Source organism: Anser brachyrhynchus, assembly GCF_964034855.1.
Source record: "Anser brachyrhynchus genome assembly, chromosome: 10".
In the NCBI taxonomy this organism is placed as follows: domain Eukaryota; kingdom Metazoa; phylum Chordata; class Aves; order Anseriformes; family Anatidae; genus Anser; species Anser brachyrhynchus.
The window spans coordinates 24,386,359-24,406,807 of record NC_137705.1 but is presented as its reverse complement, the minus strand read 5'-3'; the positions used below and the strand labels follow the sequence as shown (position 1 = coordinate 24,406,807).

General features: G+C 36.4%; 1 protein-coding gene across 31 annotated transcripts in view; it reads left to right on the top strand.

Moving 5' to 3' along the window:
• ERC2 (ELKS/RAB6-interacting/CAST family member 2) overlaps positions 1 to 20,449 on the top strand; it is a 522,744-nt gene that overhangs the window by 167,134 nt on the left and 335,161 nt on the right. For all 31 annotated transcript variants that reach the window (XR_013955471.1, XR_013955472.1, XR_013955473.1 and 28 more), the window contains one exon: positions 7,345 to 7,512. Coding sequence is in view for 25 of the 31 variants with exons in the window: in XM_080605891.1 (XP_080462017.1) it covers positions 7,345 to 7,512 (168 nt within the window). In the remaining 6 variants the exon portion in view is untranslated. The remainder of the gene's footprint in view (positions 1 to 7,344; positions 7,513 to 20,449) is intronic.

The window sequence follows — 20,449 nt, the reverse complement described above, 5'->3', positions numbered from 1 at the left end:
TCCACAAGATGAGGAGAGCTGACTTAACAGCTTTTCTATTTTACACCATCTGGAGGCTTGTATTTCGCTTATGAAATGATGTCACTGCTTAGCACCAAAGAGATACTGTGTAGTAAAAGGTTGCATGCAGTTCGAGCTGAGGTAGTTTTATTTCACATTATGAGAAATGTGAAAGTCTTGGTTCGTGATTACTGGAGACAGAAAGGAGAATGTAGGGAAGCAGAAAATGACTGACATAACCAATGTTCTTGTAAACCTCCACATTGCATTCCTGTGAATAGAAAATAAATCTGTACACCTAAGACCACACACAGTATGAGTTGCCTACTCACTCTCCCAAGCTGCCACTGTCTCAAACTTCTGGCCTTCTGAAAACTTGCGTAGAGCACTGATTTCAGAATGGCTCCTCACTGTGTGTGCTAGTTTGGGAGAAGTTATACCTATTCTATCAAAATACCTGGGCTTCATTGTGTAGGTGGCCTTTTTGGGTTGGTGTTCTGCTGTATCAGTTTCAAGATGTCTGACCGCTGGTTGATGGTGACTAAGAAAGTATAGTTGTACTTGGCAGATATTTTTTTTTTCTTCCCAACACTGGTGTCAGGCCACAATCTAATATTAGCTCTACAACAAGTAGCTTCTGGGAAGACAGACCGGAGATAGTGCTGTACCCTGTACTTTCAAGGAGAAAAGGATGACACAGGTAGAAAACCGTGCTGTGAGCAGAATATTCTCCTTTTCTGATGTTAGAATCATAGAATCATTTGGGTTGGAAAAGACCTCTAAGATTATGAAGTCCAGCCGTAAGAGGTTTTAATTTGAGCTCTTGTGTGGACTTGGCTTTTGGTAGTTTTTGGCTGGGAGAGAGATGAAATATTTTTTCAACTCTCAACAAAAAATATTCAACAAATATTTTTTGAAAGAGTGGAAAAGAGGGAGCATCAAATAGGATACAGTCTTAAAAACAACAGCAAAAAAGTAGGAAAATGTATGGTTTACAAAAGATGAGTCTGAATCTCTGTGATCCAGACTGAAACGTGAAATGCTGTGTCAACAACCCAGGTCAGTAGCCTCTCATCATATCTGAGAAACATTTGTTTCACCAGGTGGGAGAAATTCCTTTAGGAAGGAATTTTCTCCTAATTCTTTGGAACTCAAACTCCAGCTGGAACAGAAGATTGAGCATTTTCTGATCTGTGATTCATTTGGAAAGGGCTGGGAAATAAGACAATCTTCCAAGTATGACATTGCATTTTTCTGTGGCTTGGAGATGACATCATGGTGAACAGTGCTTCTGCAGCGGCCAGAAGCTCTCAGCTGCCAGAGATAGGAGTGGGAGCAGGAAATGCTGGGACTGAAGTGGAGGATCTTCCACCTTGGGCTGTGGTTGCTCACTCCATACTCTTTCCTTCCCAGCACTTGCACTGTTCCTGTTTGAAGGGGGGTTTCTGGGATCGAGAGTCTTTGTTTCAGCTCTTTTAGAATGTTTTCCTTGGTGCAACCAAAGGTGTGTGAATGCAGTTTTATTTGAAGCTACCAAGGCTAGGAATGAATTATTAAATGAAAACTGTCATTGCTTTATAGTAACAACAATCTCTTGTGAAAATTGGGGTTCTAGGCAGGATTTTACCTCTTACATCTGCATGTATGCAAATCTTAAGTCTGAGCAACTCCTTATGGAAGAGTTCAATTTACCTTAAAGACATGAGTATTTATTCATTTTAATTCATTCAGATTTTTTTTAAATAATGTTATTGACCTGGAAGAATTGATCAGAGGTGTAAACTACTTACATAAATGTGTGTGAAGTAATCTGTTTATGGTGTTAATGTGAAAACAGTCCATTTCTGTGTTTAGCTTTGGTCCAGACAACACTGAAGCACTAGGTGCCTGATCCTCTGTGGCACAACCCATGTGCTAACCTAAAGGTTTTTGTGTGGCTGGCCAGAAGGCTAACCAGGGAAAGAAAAGATGGAGATTGCGGAGTCCCGTATACATTTCTGTTTGCTAGTAAGGAAAACCACCAAGCACCTTCTCTCCTCCCTCAGGGTTGAATTCACTTCTGTTTAGGGAATAGAAATAACTTCAGTCATGTTACGAGCTGCCTAGTGGTGAAAGGAAATGCAGGAAGGTCCAGTCATGTGCTGTTTAATTACCAGCTGTGTAAGGCAGAATCGGGCCTGAGGAACTGGAGTGGATGGGGCTCTGCTCCCCTTTCCCATAAGCAGGTTTTCGACATGGGCTTCAGAGCCATCTGCTTTTTTATCCTCTCACCCCTCCTTGTGGGTCTCTCATGTTTTGATAGCTAAAATCCTGATTTCTGAGTTTAATTTACTGAGCAGTTGTGACAGGACGTGTTGTGAATAAATGTGTGAAGAGCAGCAAGAACTGTCTGCTGAGCCCTCAGAGTGGGGAATGGATGCACACAGAGGAAAAGGCTTTTGGCTTGGGAAGTGCCATTCAGGCATGCAGAACAGAACTATATCTTGCATGGGTGCAAGCTACTGTGTTATCCCACTCCCCAGGGAAACAGTGTCAGTGCTTTGTTTACCAGTGGTTCTAATCACCTTCAACAACCTTTAAATTAAAGTATAAAACTGATGCTTAGTGGCAGTTGGCAAATGAAACCTGCAGTGTTTCCTCCTCTTCTGGAGCTCCTGCTGCAATGCTAGGCTGAGCTTCTGAGCTGCAGCTTAAAGGTGCAAGTGAGATTTTTGTGATTTGACTTACAGGATTGCTTAAAGACATGCAGCAAATAAGTGATTAAATATTTCAAAAAAAAAAAAAAAGAGTTTCAAATGAGGTCTTTCACTGTTAGCTGCTACAACCATTTTTCATAGTCAAAGAATTATGTTTGAATCTAATACTGCACACTGCTTACTAACTGCAAGACCCTATTATAAAAATAAACTAAATCCAGTAGAGTATAAATCTTTTTTTTCTTTTTTCTTTTTTTCCCAGTGTATAGAAAAGCAATGAGCCATTTTAAGAGCAGGAAGAACATGCATTTCAAGATCCAATAGATCATCTAAATTAGTCCCAAACCAAGTTTTAAAGTGGCGTTGCAAAGACTTCTGCGCAGAAGAAATTTAGCATTAGAAAACTCAGAATATAAATAAAAATAAATCAGATATCTGTTGATTATTTTGTACTTAAATATATTCTGTTCATAGAATCATATAATCATTAAGGTTGGAAAAGACCTCCAAGATCATCTTGTCCAACCATCATCCTACTACCAATGTCCCCCACTAAACTATGTCCCTTAGCACCAGGTCCAAACTTTCCTTAAACACCCCCAGGGACGGTGACACCACTACCTCTGTGGGCAACCCATTCCAATGCCTGACTACTCCTTCTGAGAAGAAATTTCTCCTAATTTCCAACCTGAACCTCTCCTGGCTCCCCTGAGGCATCTTGATTAACTAGAAAAAATAGCGCTTACTGCATGTGACTTGAACGGTTCTAACTGTACAACTTAAAGATGCAAGACTAACACTTATATCCCTTTGGTTACTTCCATCTAGCTTTTTACTATGAATAAACTTTGTGAATTTTTAGGTAATGTAAATTTTAAACCCTAATTCTTTATTTTTTGACATCTGTATGTTTGAAATTTGGATTAGTGAATCTAAAATTTCGCACTTGCCTTACTTCCTGCAGCTCTGGCTAGATGGTGAATTATTTTAGACTGCCACATCATATATTTTCAGTCCAAACTTCTCAATGGTGTACCTGGCAGCCAAAACAAGCCTGTATGGATCTACTTAATGTGAACACCTCCTGGTTTCAGTGCTGTAGATGAAAACAGTATCAGACAAATGGCCTCTGTTCAAGGAGATCTGTCTTTGTAATGACAAATGATTGCACTGTTTTTATCTTAGTTTTTATAGAGTTTTATCTCTACTTTTCATAAAATGATGGTGCTGTGCTAAAGGCTTGTAAACCTTGCTAATGTTCTCCATTCCCATGCTGCCCCTCTGTGCTTTCTGTGCTGCATTGTGGCTTTCTCGCTCCGGGTGGAGCCAAAGTGCAAATAGGGAAGTAGGTCTATAACAGTATTTTTAGTATCTCCTCTCCTGGACTGGAAGTTTCAATGTGTTAACCAGCCTTCTGGAAAACTGAAATACTTCACTAAGAATAAAGTCTCTGTAACCTAGGCTTGAATTTGGGAGTTAGAGGCTGCACAAGGAATGCAAAATGGAATCCAGAGTGCTTAATGCTAGGAATGGATTGGTTTTGTTGTTCTGTTTAAAGATAACAGATTGCATGTGCAATTATTTGCTAAATTATCCTAACTTGCTTGGGTATACCGTATTTTCTTGTATTAATTATTTTATTTACAAAACAGTTTTCAATAATGAGGATCACATAAAACAACAGCAACAACAAAAACCTCTTGGTCTTTAAAAACTTCTTACATAATGATTTTTTTTTTCCTCCAAAGTTTCCCCACCCAGTGTTCTATGGTGTGTTGTTTGAACCAGTATGTGCAAGCAGGTATGATCTAGCTGAAGTGCTCATTGAAGGGACCAATGCATGTAAGGTGCAACTCTTACAGTACCAATAGTTAAACCTAAACATACTGTTTAGGTGTAATGAATTGAGATGTCTACTTTTTCATTACAAAAATGCCTTTTATATCAAAAGTATTAATAGTAGAATTTAGGTGGTAGGTAATTCTTTGGCATTAGTGAGTTTAGCTTAAAATATGCTTCAGTATCTTTGTTTAGCCTAAAATATGCTAGTGGCAGGGGAGGGGGAACACGATAACTTGGAGATATTCCAGTTCAGTTTAATTTCGGTTCTCTTTTGTTTACAATTCTGTATTATTTGTCAGTGTAATTTAGCTTGCCTTTGCACATACTTTCTAAAGAATTCTTTGAGTAATAATATTAGGTGGTCTCTCCATTTCAGTGAAATGTAGAACTTCCCATTTTACTAATTATCAAGGTCAGCATAGATTACATGCATCATATTTTGGATCCCCTATATTCTACTGTCAGCTCAAGTCTGGATCTTTAGATTCTTGAATTAAGACAGGATTCATTCATTTTATTCTATTCATTTTATTCTTCTATTCATTTTATTCTTCTCTACTATATAAAAAGCTGCACCATTTAAACTTACAAAATTTCATTTTCTAGCTCTGCTTTTCTGCTGCAGTTTCACCTTGTGGTTTCGCTTTCACTGCACCATAGCATCTTTGTAAGCATTCAAGTATGTGCTTTACAGGCATGGAATTCCATTATGATATTTTAACTTAAGGAAACTGTGACAAAATCTCTGACTTTGAAACTTTCTTGAAACTTGAGAGCTAATATTTGGACTAATGTGTTAGATGTTCTCAAAGATTGTACCAGTGAGCACCTTGACAGTGACCACTTCCTCTACTCTTCACAGTGTGCAAAATAGCACATTTTTCCATTTGGGATTATAATGTACTCTATGATAACTACTCTAGGCATTGGTTATGTAGAAAGGCATTACTAAAAAGGCACAAGGGATTTGCATCTGTGAAGTAGGATTGTTAAATTTACTTGAGGAAAATTAAACTTTCCTGTCTTCGTTTTGGCCCCTATTTGTCATTTCCATTCTTGTGCTCCTGGATCCTTATCCCTACTGCTTTGGCCCTGTCCTTTTCCAGTTCCTTGAGCAGGTGTCCTGTTGATTTTCCTCCATTCCTTGCTTTTTTTCTTTGATAATTATGCTACTGTCCCTGAACGTGGCTGCTGCTTCCCCCCCCCCCTTGTTTGTTGTGGAGGAGAGTCAACTATTTTTATTCCTAATTTCTAAATGCTTTTATGAGTTATCAAGGCTTTTTAATTGCTGTTAGCAGTAGAGCTGCTTATAGAAACAACTATATGCAAATAGTAGTCAGCATCAAGTGATCTATGGATTTTTTCCAGACACCAGCAACTATTTGCCTGACCTCAATTTGAGAACTGTTGGAATTGCATTAAGAGAATTATAAAGTTGCGTCCTTGAGCATTTATACAGCAGGAAATGAGAAAACAAAGGATATTACATGTACTTTCTGGGCCATTAAAATGCTTGTTCAACTTGCGAGTTTTCTTTTTCTTTTGGAACTTTGTAGAGTTTCTAAAGGCAGATAAAAAGCAGTCATGTAATGCAGAACAGTTAGGTGAGGTTCTCTATTAAGACACTTCTGTGTATGAAAATCTTTGAAATATTCATTGTTTTATGTAATAGAAAATTGTGCTTACTATAGAAAAGTACAATAAGACCCATTTATTAAGAGACTTATGAGAGATACACTGGAGAAAAGTGAAAAGCCTTATCATTTACCCATTTGCTGTCTCTTTGTTAAATAGTTCTGTTTCTGATATATGTCCAAATCTGTGTACTGACTGTAGTATTGAGCCACCTCATGGCTTTAACAGTTAAATTGAAAAGAAGATGCAGAGCGCTATTTTCAATGAATTATATATTTAATAGGTCAAGATTTTTTATTTTTTTTTTGTGTGTCATATATGCATATGTCAAGACTGGACTCTCTTAGTGTCATGTTTAAAGCTTTGACTCTTCTACTTTATTCTGTTTATGCTTTGGTGCTAAAGCTGCCTTATTTTTTTGTCCTGGTTCCAGTTAGGGCAGAGTTAATTCTCCTCATAGTAGCTGGTAGGGTGCTATGTTTTGGATTAGGATGAGAAGAGCGCTGATAACATGCTGATGTTTTAATTGCTGCAGAGCAGTGTTTACACCAGGCCAAGGACTTTTCGGCTTCTTGCTCTGTCCTGCCAGCGAGCAGGCTAGGGGTGCAGCAGGAGCTGGGAGGGGACAGACCCAGGACAGCTGACCCAAACTGGCCAAAGGGGTATTCCATACCATCTGACGTCATGCTAAACAATACATAGGGGTGGCTGGCCGGGGTGGGGGGGCCGGCTGCTCGGGGATAGGCTGGGCATCGGTCAGCGGGTGGTGAGCAATTGCATTGTGCATCACTTGTTTCTTACACATTATTATTATTAATACTATTATCATTATCACTATTATTATTATTATTGTTATTATTATTTTCCTGTCTTAATAAACTGTCTTTATCTCAACTCACCGGCTTCACTTTCCCGTTTCTCTCCCCCATCCCAGAGAGGGAGGGGGGAGGGTGAGCGAACGGCTGAGTGGTGTTTAGCTGCCAGCCGGGTTAAACCACAACATTTTTAATTTCATTTTAACAACTAAAAGTATCCCTTTGGTCTGAGATACAGGTGGAAAATCTACATTTAAAAAAAAAGTTTCCTAGGTGACACAAAAAGTAAGTAAAATAAATAAAATATGTTGTTCATCCTTACTAACACCTAAATGCGTTTCATTTACTTACTGTAGGTTGATGCCTTGCGGTTACGATTGGAAGAAAAAGAAACGTTTCTCAATAAGAAAACAAAACAACTTCAAGACCTCACAGAAGAGAAAGGAACCCTAGCTGGGGAGATTCGAGATATGAAAGACATGTTGGAAGTAAAAGAAAGGAAAATTAATGTCCTTCAAAAAAAGGTAAGATCATTGAAGAAAGGATATGTTGTAAAATTTCTGAGACACATATAAAGGAAATGCACTTCTTAGAGCATATTACCTTTAAAATATTAAAAAAGCGTGGAGTATGTCTATAATAGTTCTATGATATAGATGTATTATCTTCCATGGGATTGTTTCTACAGTGTTATATTTTAATTGTATTACAAAAATATTATGTTCCGCAGTTTGCACAGAATTCTTGGAGTTAAATGAAAGTCCTAACAATTCTGACAAAACCTACTCCTCACTGTGAGGGATTCTGTTATCCTTACTAACATTGAATACTACTCTTTCCAGATAATTCAAGTAAAATGTGTGGGACTACTAAAAGATTAGTATACTGCATTTTTCTTTAAAGACATTTTGGTGGAGAGGGAGGGAAGGAAGTGGAAAAGGAAACTGAAATTAAGTAAATTTTCTGCTTTTCCTATGCCCGATAAGCTATAGACATTAAGAATGGAGGCTCTCTCCAGACAACCTTATTAGTCTTATTTCTAGTTTTCCACAGACTGAGCTAATTGCATTTACTCTATTTGGGATGTTGGATTTAATCATTACAGTTTCTACTTGGTGGTGGAGTTGTGGGGGCTGAACTTTCCTGTGAACGTAGGTCTGCATGGGTTCTGCATACAGTCATAGAGTACTTACCATATTCTTTTTCTTAGGCTCACAAAAACGTGTATGCTAGAAAGTAGGTACTGAGTGTATTGTGTGCATCACGTTATTATGTACAGATGCACTTGAGAGCATGAATGGAGAAATAGTTCCTGGGATCAAATGTATTTTACTACTACTTCCTCCTGCCATTTTCAGTCAATTAAACAATGCCTACTCCGTATTGTCTATTACTATGTAGGTAGTTCATGCCTGAGAGTAACCCAAACTTTTCTTTATTAGCAATGATGATGATAGATACATGTATTATTCTACAATGTTATGGTGGTTTTCCTCCATGACTCACCTAGGGTTCACATTCTTTATCTGTACTTCTGTCTGCGTTTGGCTAAATACATGAGTTTAATAAAGCCAAGTCCTTATTTTTCAGAAACAGAGAAGGCCTTAGGTACCCATCCAATTTAATCTTGTTCCGGAATCTCCCTCTGAATATTTGCATTTTTAGCAATGCTGATGATAATGAAAAATAGCAAATATTAAGCCTTTTTTTTGTTGTGCTGAATGCTGTTTAATTTTGGACATCACTTCAGAATTTTGCAGAAAATAATGCATCTTTTCTTATGGTTTGTGTTTTTTAATCAAACCAAGAATTTACAATTGGTCTTGTATTTAGATCAGGAGGAGGGATTTGGATTCAGTGATCAAAATTGTGTGATGAATAATGATCTATCACAGAGCTGTAGTCATTGTCTGTCTTGGCTATGGACTCAGTAATATGCAACAGGGTGCTTTTTTCTGTTTTTAACACACCATGGCTATTTTATTAGGGCTTACAGATGGTTTTGCTGCTTTTGCATCTGACTTCTTATTGAAAATAATCACACTCAAGTTATGCTATCTCTGCTCACTAAACCCTGGATTAAACACATTATAGCCTAGTGAGCTCTGGTCTACCATGTGATAAATCCTGCTAATAACTAAGTGCAAAATGAGAGCACTAAATTATTCTTTAAGATTAGGATTGGCATCTGAATATTTCGGAGGTTTTTATCCTGGTAAATATGCTTCATCAGGGAGCTGTGGAAGTTCAATTTTATTTTATTTGCTATTGGCTAAATAGTGCATTTGCTTATAGAAGAATGAATCATTGATTACAAAAAAAAAATTTAATTTGCATACTTTGACATTATTCATTATGTTGTACTTACGTGTAAATTTCTCTGAAATATTTTTAATAACATTATGACAATATATAGGTGTTAGCATACCCCAAAATAATATTATCAGGTCATCATTACACCATTTTATTTAAATATGAAAATGATACCATATTGGAAAAAATATTTTTAAATGACCTTTAGGTCACATTTTCAGCTTTGGGCCATTGTTTTTTTTGTGCGTTATTTCCAATATGTTAGGGGATAAATTCACTTGCAAGTGATTTAAGTAGAGGAAAAAATTGATCTAAGCATTGCCTTGCTCTAGTCACTCTTGTTTAAATAAAAAATGTAGAGTAAGGAACTGTAAAGCATGTTTTCACTGTTTATTTTTCATGTGTCTAGTGTACAAACACAAAATAGTAAATTCTGCATGTCACGAGTGCAAATCAGGCTTTGAAATAAAGCTGAAAAAAGTAAAAATCTATTCGCTTAGGTATTCAATCCCATTTTGGCAGTGCTTATTAAGATCATGATTTCTCGTGGTTATCCTTCTTGAGCGTCCCACCATTCTTGGCAGTAGGTACAAGTTCATCCCAGGACCATAATGCTTGCATATAGAAGGGAAGATGTTCTATGAGTCTCTCTCTGCTGTTTTCAAGCTTTCCTAGATATGTCAAGGCATTAGTGCCTTGATATTAAAGAATGCTAGATGTGTTCACCCTCACTATGTGAACTAATGCAACCCAGGGCATTCATATCTCATAGAGTCTTTATGTTCTATCAAAGGCTAAAGGAGCATAGCTCCTTTTTGACCATGGACAGGTTGTTCATTCAGTCATGTTATTTCAAAAATATGTTGGAGTGTGTATAGTATTAAGTCCCAGTGCTATAGTATTCTTTTGTAATATTTTTGTGGTCATTTTGCACAGATATTCAAATAGTCTAGTAGTGGATGCTGCGTTTTAAGAATAAGGTTCTCTGATGTACCTCTTTTCTTCCCAGTCTTGACAGGTTATCTTTCCAATAACAACCATATATGAGAGTATATTTTGTTGGAAAAATATATACTATATATTGATTGCAGTCACTTTATCCTTTACATGAATCTCATTCAGAATCCTTTACGTCTTGCTGGATTACACGTGACTCTTCTATTTCTCCAATTTTTGCTTGTCTTCTGACCTTTTAGCCACGTCTTCCATTACTGTTTTCACTTGAAATGATGGCAGCCAGACATTTGTGTGTGGAACATTTAGAAATTAATCTGTCCTCATAAAGCACATATAGATGCAGATTGCAGTGGGTGGAAAGCAATGTGGACCATCCTAGACTTTACGCTAGACTATAGGAGCTGAAACAGTTGGGCCCTCTAGTGGATTGTAACTTCTTTACATACCTTCCAATAGGTCATTGTAACAGTTGATACATTACTCTCATGAAAGCCCTTTTGAAAGTGAAAAGAATTGCTTCTAGTTTTTAGGTTCCTCCTGGGCATTAGGTTCTTCAGTTTGTAATATTATAATATGTCTCCATTTGTTTTTTTCTATGCAGGGCCAAATTTTACCTGTGTATTTTTACTTTTGACTTAAGAACATGTGAATAACCAGTTGTTTTGCTGCCTTCATTTGTTGATGCGGGATAGATGGCTACATCTCTCTTCACTCAGCCTGAAGTGTTTCACTCAGCCTAAAATAATATTTATTTTAATGGTTGTATTCAAGTCATTGAGGAAGGAATAATTTGTATATAGTGCTTAACATTATTTCTGTTAGTAATAACCTGAAACTGAGTAGGAAGAAATATGTAACTTAAAAAGATACATTGTTTAATTCTATATTTTTTCTCTTGTATACATTACTGTTATCTGCCATGGTGAAAAATACAAAGGAGACCAAACCCAAGCTAGGAAAGCTTTCCTCAAAGATGGTATTGTTTCTTCTTCTTTTTGGATAGCTGTTTTACTTACAGGATAGGATGCCTTCTGAGGAAGGCTCCCTAACTAAGATGTGAAGGAAACAAAAACATTGGCAAGAAACCAGCCCTTGTGAGTCCTACAGGATGGCATGGGAACATACATAAGGCAACTTGTTGCAGGAAAAAGTAATGGGTGAGCTAATGATGCGTTGTCCTTCCATGCAGGGATTTTGGTGTAATTTGTAACCAAATTAAAAAAAACACCGCTCTATTTAGTATAATTTGTAGGCTTAAAGGAGGCCCAACCCTGGAACAGCAAGCATTTAGAGGATTTGGATCAAGGTAGATTGGCATAGAGTAATAATAAACTTATGTCAATGTCAGAGGTGCAATACTACTTAATATTTCTTTCTTTTAGAATCTTTGGCACCACTGTTTCGTTTTAGTGCCAGTAAAGTTGGGTATGCTGTTTTAATAGCCTTGTTTAACCTGGCAAAGCTAGTCTTACACCTCATATCTGTCAGTTTAGCGTGCAAAGGGGCAGACCTCAGAATTCTTTATGTATTTCTTACCAGAAAGTACAAGTTCTATGAATATGGCTGAGGTGTAGATTGAGGGGCAAAAGTGCTGAATTGGATGCTGATTCTTTCATAACCATTTTTGCTCCCACATTTTCTCTTTCATGCAGTGGCTATAACTGGTGTGTTTTGTCCTCTAGGAATTTGGAGATATTTAAATACGTGTGCACACATTTATTTGTGTTGAAAACAGTAGCTGTTGAGACAAGAACAGAATGGAGGATGTAGAGCTGGATCATATTAGGACAACAACTTGTGGAAATTCTTTTGTGGGGGTTATTATAAAAGAATAACATGTAAAGGGGTCCAATATAATATTCTAATTTGAATTGCAACACAACTTTTGGTGTAGAGTGTTATAGTTTCCATCTTAATAGTTTAAGCTTTGTGATTGATGAAGTGCTACATGACTGAGGGCCCTAACCTACCAGCTAATTAGCATTTGTAGGAAATGTCATAAAGTCTTAGCTCTAATGTAATAATTGGAATTTGTACTTGGAATGGCTGGACTGCGCACACTGTGATGTTGTCCAGTTTTCGTTACAATAAATTGTACAACACAATTTATGCCTTACTGTTAACTTTCTTCCAAAAATAGTGAATTTACATATTGTCAGTTTGGGAGTGTACTAATATAAACAAATTATTTTTAATCTTGTATTTAGAAATTTGCATCAGTATTATCACTTGACACAGGAATTCTGGCTGAGAACACCACTGAAATTGAAACTTCTAAAATCAGAATGGTCCGGGAGAGAGAGCAATTTCCTTCATTTGCTCTTAGCATGTAGAAAGTACCTTGCTGACAGAAACAGTGTTTGACTTTTTCGTAGTTTAATCAGTTCATGTTCATCCAGGGTGTTGTTATTGATCCCAATGCATTCTAATAAAAATGGATACCCAGTGATTCTGTAACAGAGTGCAGCTTTGATCCCCTAAAACTTTGGAGGTGGTATACACTGAAGCTGGGTGAATAAATACAAAAAAAACCCACTCAGATCAAACAAGTGCATCTCTTTGGATGCTCGTGGCCTTTATACTGAGTAACTGAGAACATCGTTAAGATCAGAGACAGTGATCATTTTCACTTTCCTTAAACTTTCATTTCTTTTTAACACATTACACTTCTAAGGTCACTGCAAAAATGACCTAATGTAAGTTTGCTTAGTGAAGCTGAACCTGAATGTTCATCCAGCCTAAAACCATGACTAAAATGAGTTTAGATAAGTTCTTAGACCTTGAAATCCATGATCATAAGGTTTTCCAGTCTGTGGTTGAATCTAGTGCCTTTTGAAATGAATTTACTATTCACTAGTAAAGCTAGAAGCCTGGCATTTTTAATTTTCCCCTGATGACCTGCTTTTCTTCAAATCTTCAAAAGGAGAATAACTGGATTGTACCCCTCTGACTACTGAGCTCTTTGAAACTAATCATATTTGTATGGGAAAATCATTGATTTCCTCAAATGAAGTTTCACGAGATTATGAAATCTACAAGCTGTTTTATCTAATGCCAGTTCTGTAAATGTGGTAAATTTTGAATATCAGAATCATTGTATGTATTGTAAATCACGGACCCTGAATTAAGTGAAGAAATACTGACTGAATCTCCTCATAGAGATGTGCTCATACTAACCATGTCTAAGCATATCTCCTCTTTATTAATGACAGCTGTAAAATTTATGAAATGGCTGAAAATATTTGGTACCAGATGTCTGGAAGAATTCAGAAGAGTCACTAGATTTCAATAGCGGTAGCAGAAACTACAAAAATGTTTTACAGTTTACAGAAATTATCCCCAATATGAGGGGGAAGCATCTATTCTTCGGGATGGCCTCCATTTATTTGTCAGAAAATATTAGAAGAAGCAAGGTGTATGCAGTTTTCCAATAAGCAGAGCCAAACTGCAGTTGGTCAAACTAATACAACTCATGTAACAATAATATAAATCTCTTCAGAGGTAACAAAGGAGCTGGTTTGTTTGCATGTTTGAAAATCCCAACTGTATTTTAAAATCCCCAAAGTTAAACATAATAGTTTGGCTACCTTTGTAAGCTATCTGTGGAAACCTGAACTTTTTTTTGTTTTGTTTTGTTTCACTTCCACTAAAAAAGTACTAATTATTAGCTGAAAAAAATAAGTCACAAAGAGAGAAAATCCTTTTCTCTACAAAAGCAAAACTGCAAGAATTTTCCTGGATGAGCAAAACTCATGCTGTTTCTGAATGTGCCACTGACAAAGTGACTTTTCTTAAAACAATTTTAACATGAGTTCTCAGGTTGAAGGATTGGGATTGAGTGTTAAGATATTTATGTTTGCCAGAATCTGGCTTGTGGGATTCACAGAAATAATGTTAGAAGTGATATTAAGTTTAATGTTCTACTCCTTCATCCAATGGGATCCAGTATACCAATGTAATTCCTGTTAGATGCATATTACGTATTTTACAGAGTTTCTTAGCTTTCTAATCTGCATATTTAATAAACACTGTTTCATCATCCACCCTTCTAATGAAATGAATACTAAATCAGTAACGGATTCCTGAAGAACTGGGCTCAATGCACTTTTCATTTACTCAAGGAAGACAGGGTCTCACTCAAAGCTTCTCTCTGACAATAGTTTTCATTAGGTTTTCCACTCATTAATTAGTTTTATTTTACAATTGTTTCATCTTGACTACATTTTCTGAGTTGACTTACGAGAATATCATATGAAAACCTATCAAAGGTCCCATAAGATCAAGGCATCACATACACATCATCTTGTATGTCTGCAAGGCCTGATACTATGTTAGTGACAGAAATTAGATTAATTTGGCATCATCTTGATAAATGTGCGCACAGCAATGTTCATCCTTCTAGTGTTTGTTTTTTCCTGTGGTGCTGTATCTTTTCCTTCATAAAAGTAATTTTATGTTATTTCTAGTATTTTTCTAAAAAGTGAAATTAGGCTAGTTAGTCTGTATTTCTCAGAAGGTTCCTGAGAAATTTGGAATGTTTGAATTCTGAGTTAAATGTATCACTTTTAGAAAAATAAAATAAATTCCTCCTCCTTTTCTTAACAATCTTTAATTCACAGAATGTTCTTGCACATTTACATCTTCAAATATCAACCATCTTTTTCAATGAATGAACATTAAAATTCCCTTTCATTTTTTTTTTCTGTGTTTTGTATTCAACAAAACGTCACCAAAAGATTACAGAATACTTGCTGCAGTATTTATATCCTGCCACATTCCTTTCAATGATAGATGTCTGATTGGATGAAATTTTCTTATAGTTGTCTGGTTATTATCAAGCGGGGAGAAGGAATCTTATTCAAGTCCAGTATATAAAACAATCTCAGCTCTAAATTAACGTAGAACCACTCTTGTTATGAAAACAACATAGCTATCTCACAGGAGTTCAGCAGCATCCCAGCTCACTCGAACGATTTTATTCTTACCAAGGTGAATGATTCTTTTAGGCAAATCAAGAATCCATAAAAGTCTTAAGTGCTTTGAAGTGATGCTTTCTTGTATACTTACATTGTGCAATTTTTAGCACAGTGGCATAATACATAGCTACATACATTGCTAATTAATGCATTGGATTTCTAAGCGTAGTTATATAAACAAAAAGGCATCTTGTGTAAGAGATCTAAAATACGATGAAATACAGTATGTAAATGAAAGATCAAGAAATCACATTTTGGCAAGAAGTAAATGTTCATGTGAAGATCACATGCATTTAGAATTTTGAAGATGAATCCTTAATAAATAACAGAAGGTATTCCTTCTGTTCTGATCAAGCTATGCTGTCTGATTTTGAGAGGGTTCTTCACACGTTCGTATGAATGGCATTGAATGGTTCAAGACTTGGATTATATGTAACATACGGAAATGCTCTCAAAAGCAGTATGGCATTTGCAAAGTAGAACTGAGATTAATGAGATACTTACATAACGGTTTCATACAGCTAGTGTGACACCGGTGCTATTAGTGAGGAAGGAAGCTGCCATTGGGCTCTGAAATGTCAATACTAATTAACAAAGTTATCTTTAAATAAGATTGTAAGTTTGTTCATGGTGAGAAAGCAGCCGGCTCGCATGCTGGGAATTTTAAACTGAGTGAAGAGTAATATTTGCTTTTCAGTTGAGTTGTAGGAAATTTCTTTTGAAGTGTGAAAGAGCTAATTTCCATCTAGTGTGACTGGGCAAGAAGAAAGCAGAGGTTGTCATATTTGGAAGTTGCAGAAGAACTCAAAGGAATTATTTAGGAAAAGGTTGCCAATTTATATATGTTAAAATGAATAAGAAAGAATCAGAGTTGCTTAAGAGAAGAAATATTTTTGTCTGTGAAATAGCTTGCCAAGAAATATAATAGAAGTCTACAGATTGGAATTAAAAATGACGAGAGGGTAAATATATATATATTTAAACCTGAGAAAAATTTACAGTAGACAGAGATCCCACTGTTTTCTAACATGTTTGGGTGCTATGCTGTCTGCTGAGGGTGAATCCTACTTCCAGTGAAGTCAGGGTTTTGTTGTTGGCCTCAGGTTTTTAATCTATGCCTCTCCAAAAGGCCACCAGTTCCCAGCTTCCCCTTCAAACCATGAAATAACCAGTTTTCACAACTATCTGTTAGATTAAATTTACAACAGAAAAGGCAAAGATCCTTAAAGCTAATAAGGTCACTATTAAGACTGAGATGAATTAGCTACTTAAATACTATTGACTTTTTTCTTAGAACAGTGACAGGACAATTATATTCAGAGAGAAAAGGATGTATTTAACAGTCATTTGTAGACTAAGTTTTTTTTTTCCCTAACAATTTTCTGATAATTTCTTAAAATGAGCTAGTATTTTTTTTTTTTTTTTCTGGAGAAACTTTATCTTGCAATTTTCACCTAAAATATCTTTAGGCATTTATTGGATGACTGTTTTAACAAAATGGAAATTGAAAAATCAGCGGTAAATATTACATCTTTAAGAAAAAAATAAATGAGGCATTTTAAATGCTGGTTTATTTTATTTTTTTTGGGGTGCAAATTGGTATGGGACAAATCCTGTGGTGAATTTAATATGGTAAGGACCTGTGTCTAATTAATAAGAAAATATTTAAGACTTCACCTGATTGTCCTGATCCTGAGCAGTTATTGCATCTAATACTCTATGGTGATTTAAAATGAATGTTATATGAAACACTAAAAATAATTCCAGTTCCTGTGTGTGTCTCGAGTGTGTCTCGATTTCTAAAAGTAGTATGTTCTGTAGGGGCCTGGAAAAAAAAAACACAACAAAAAACAAACCTTCTTAAGTACGTTCTCCTCTTCCTTTTTAAAAACCCTTGTTTTTTTGAACATGCATAGATAGATGTACCAACAACCACACTCTCTCTTCTCTTGTGTGGTGTATTCCCAGTGCAGTCAGGACTTTTTCTGGATTCTCAGCAGCTGACTGAGGAGTGCTAACCCCTAGGAAGCACGCTCCTCTCTGGGCCCCCTGGTCTGCAGCACTCTATTCAGTTCTTCAGAAAGAAAACAAAGTAGTTTCAGTGCCTAGAAAATTTGGGTCAGTTCCTTCCTTTCCTTGTAACCTGGTTCCCTTGCTATTCTGTTGTGGTAAGGGAGTGAACTGTGCAATAAGCCACCAAACACCCTTGGGATAATGTAGACCAGTTGTCTTTCCACCCTGAGTGTGTATTCACATGATTCACGGCTTTTGGAGCTGCATCGTTGAGTGTCGGCCTGTTTTCTAGCTATCTTGATGTGATAGATTCAGCTGGGTTTTATACCTCCAAGCTGTTTACCTTGAGAATCTTTGACAATTTTCATAGAATCATAGAATGGCTTGGGTTGGAGGGGACCTTAAAGATCATCTAGTTCCATCCCCCTGCCATAGGCAGGGACATCACCCACTAGATCAGGTTGCCCAGGGCCTCATACAACCTGGCCTTGAACACCTCCAGGGATGGGGCATTCACAACCTCTCTGGGCAACCTGTTCCAGTGCCTCACACCCCTGAGTGAAGAATTTCCTCCTAATCTCTAATCTAAATCTATCCTCTTTTAGTTTAAGACCATTCCCCCTTGTTCTGTCATTATCTGGTTGAGCAAAGAGTCGCCCTCTATCTTTTGTATAAGTCCCCTTTAAGTGACATAAAATGAGTTGCTTCAAAAAGTAGCCCTATGGAACAAAGTTTTGCACAAACCCCGAAGGCTTGGATGCCGTATTTGCATGCTCTTTCAAACTCCAAGCTGCAGGTGAGTGATTTGTAGTAGGGAGGAAGGAGATTGGATGGCTTCTCACCTTCTCTGACACAGAAGACGCTGTAGGAACAGGCTGCAGCTGCCATTTCTCTGTGTGTGTTGTAACTGGATATAGGAACTACTACCACAGTCCAAATTTTAGACCTGCTGGACTAGATTACCATTTTAGACCTATTCTGTGGTAGAATAAATACATGCATGTTAAATCCATAGCTCTAGCTTCAGAATATATAAGGTGACAAGCTGGGAATATGTTGCCAAGTAATACTTGAAAGCAACTGTTTTTTTACTCCATACATCACAGTTTGTTACACAGCATAACTTGATTATAGCAATATTGGTAGAGATGTTTAACTCTTATTTTCTTTTGGGATGCATAAACTTTCACCTTCAACATAATCATTTGTGAAGCTGGGAACTGCATCCGATCAGGCTGTTATATTTGGAAATGTTGTACGTAACTTCTTGCTGCTACATCCATAGAGGGAGCAACTGGTGAAACTACTAGTTTGGGCAGATTTTTTGTTATTGTTAGAATTATTTCAAAGCTGCGATTTCTTACTTCTTGGGTAAGAGGATGATGTTTACAAAACTGAGAAAAAAAATATTACATTAGTATTTACATTAGTACCAATATGCCATTGATACTGGGATTTGTCATATAAAAACGAAATACTGGACAGTTCAACTTTTACTAGTATTGTCTATGTGCAACATACAAGTTTTGAATCTAAATAAATGGTCAGTACAACCCTGTATCATGGTTATAGTACACTGTTGCAAGCATGTTGTGACCACATTTTTAATAGTGTTAGTTATTCATCTTTAGCATGTTTTAAGCTAACAATTTCTAGAAAATTACAAGTCAGTTATTTATATGCAATACTTCCTAGGAAAATAAATTCATCAGCTTGTTAATTATTTACACTAAAAGCTACAAGAACACAGTTTTAAATCTTGAGTGATTTGAAAGTGATGCATTTTATGTATGATTTAGAGCCTTGGATGGAGATTGTTTTTGTCAGTATGCATGAAATATTCTTAATGGTATCCTTGTTTAATAACTTATTAATGCGATAAACCATCCTGACTATTTGAAAAAAAGAAAGTAAATTCTGCTGCTCTTGCTTACCTCCTCGCAATTATAGTTGATCTGCAGCTTAACCTTATATACATATATATATCTTATTACCTTATATATATATATATATCTACATTTGTTATATCTGGAAATAAAGAGAGTCATTTCCTAATATAAAAAAAGTGGTTGGTTTTTCCAATTTTGTAGTATATAAAATTTCTATTCTTTTGTTGGAATACAACCAAACACCTTAATTTCTGCATTGTTAGAGCTCCTTGATGTCGGCAGTCATGCTTTCCTGGTGGTATCCTGTTGCTGTCCTTCTGGCTGAGCAATCTGTGACTAGAGACTCTAATACCTTACTAAATTGGATACTTTATCACTTTTGGAAAAGCATCACCCCTCACCTTTGAGTGGAGCTCTTATTGGCATTATGAAAGCATGAAGTTCAAAGACTTAAGAGTACACATGCAGATAAGTTTAATGGTAATGATAAATGAGAATTGTTATCTTCATACTTCTGCCTTCATATTATTGTTACCAGATGTAGCCAGGGCTAGTAGTGCCAATTTGGTCAGATTGCTTTGATAATTTTCTTGTTGCCAAGTAGTATGTATTTCTTGGTGGTAGAATCAGCAATGGTATGTTTGAATATGAGTAGAATAAATTCAACTTCAGAATGGAATCTGAATCTAATTCACTTCCTTCTAGCACACCTGACTTTAATTTTTAACGCCCAACCAGGCACAGTGCTAAGATCAAAGTGAAATAAAGAGAATGGAGTAAAGCAGTTCTTGGAAAGTAAAAAGAAAAATGGCATAAAATTGTTTAGTCTTTTATATGTGGAAGAAATATCGGTCTATTTGCCATTTACTTAGGTATAAATCTGCAGTAAATCTACTAAAGGTAATTATGCCAGTGTAAACTTTATGTATGCAGGAGAAAAAAAAAAATCAGATCCATTATATTTACTGCACAAGAGATGCCTTGATTTGACAGCAGAAATCTCCCTTCATGACCCCAGACAGGCTGAGAGTCCCTGTTGCTCTGTTTAATCCCGTGCTAAAGTGATTGTACACCAAAGGAACTTCTATGTGGTGCTCTGTAGTGCCTTTTGCTGATCCTGAGTGAGGGTGAGAAGTTGTTGAAGGACCATACAATTTTTTTAAACAATTTATCTTAAAGCAGCTGTTTGCTGGTAGATGGGACTGAGAGTATGTAAAAGTTGATTTCAAATTCAAGTGAAATACCTGGTGTGACCTATCCCAAAATCTTAATCTATGGTTAAGTCTGGATTTTTCTTATGGCTGTCAAGGGAG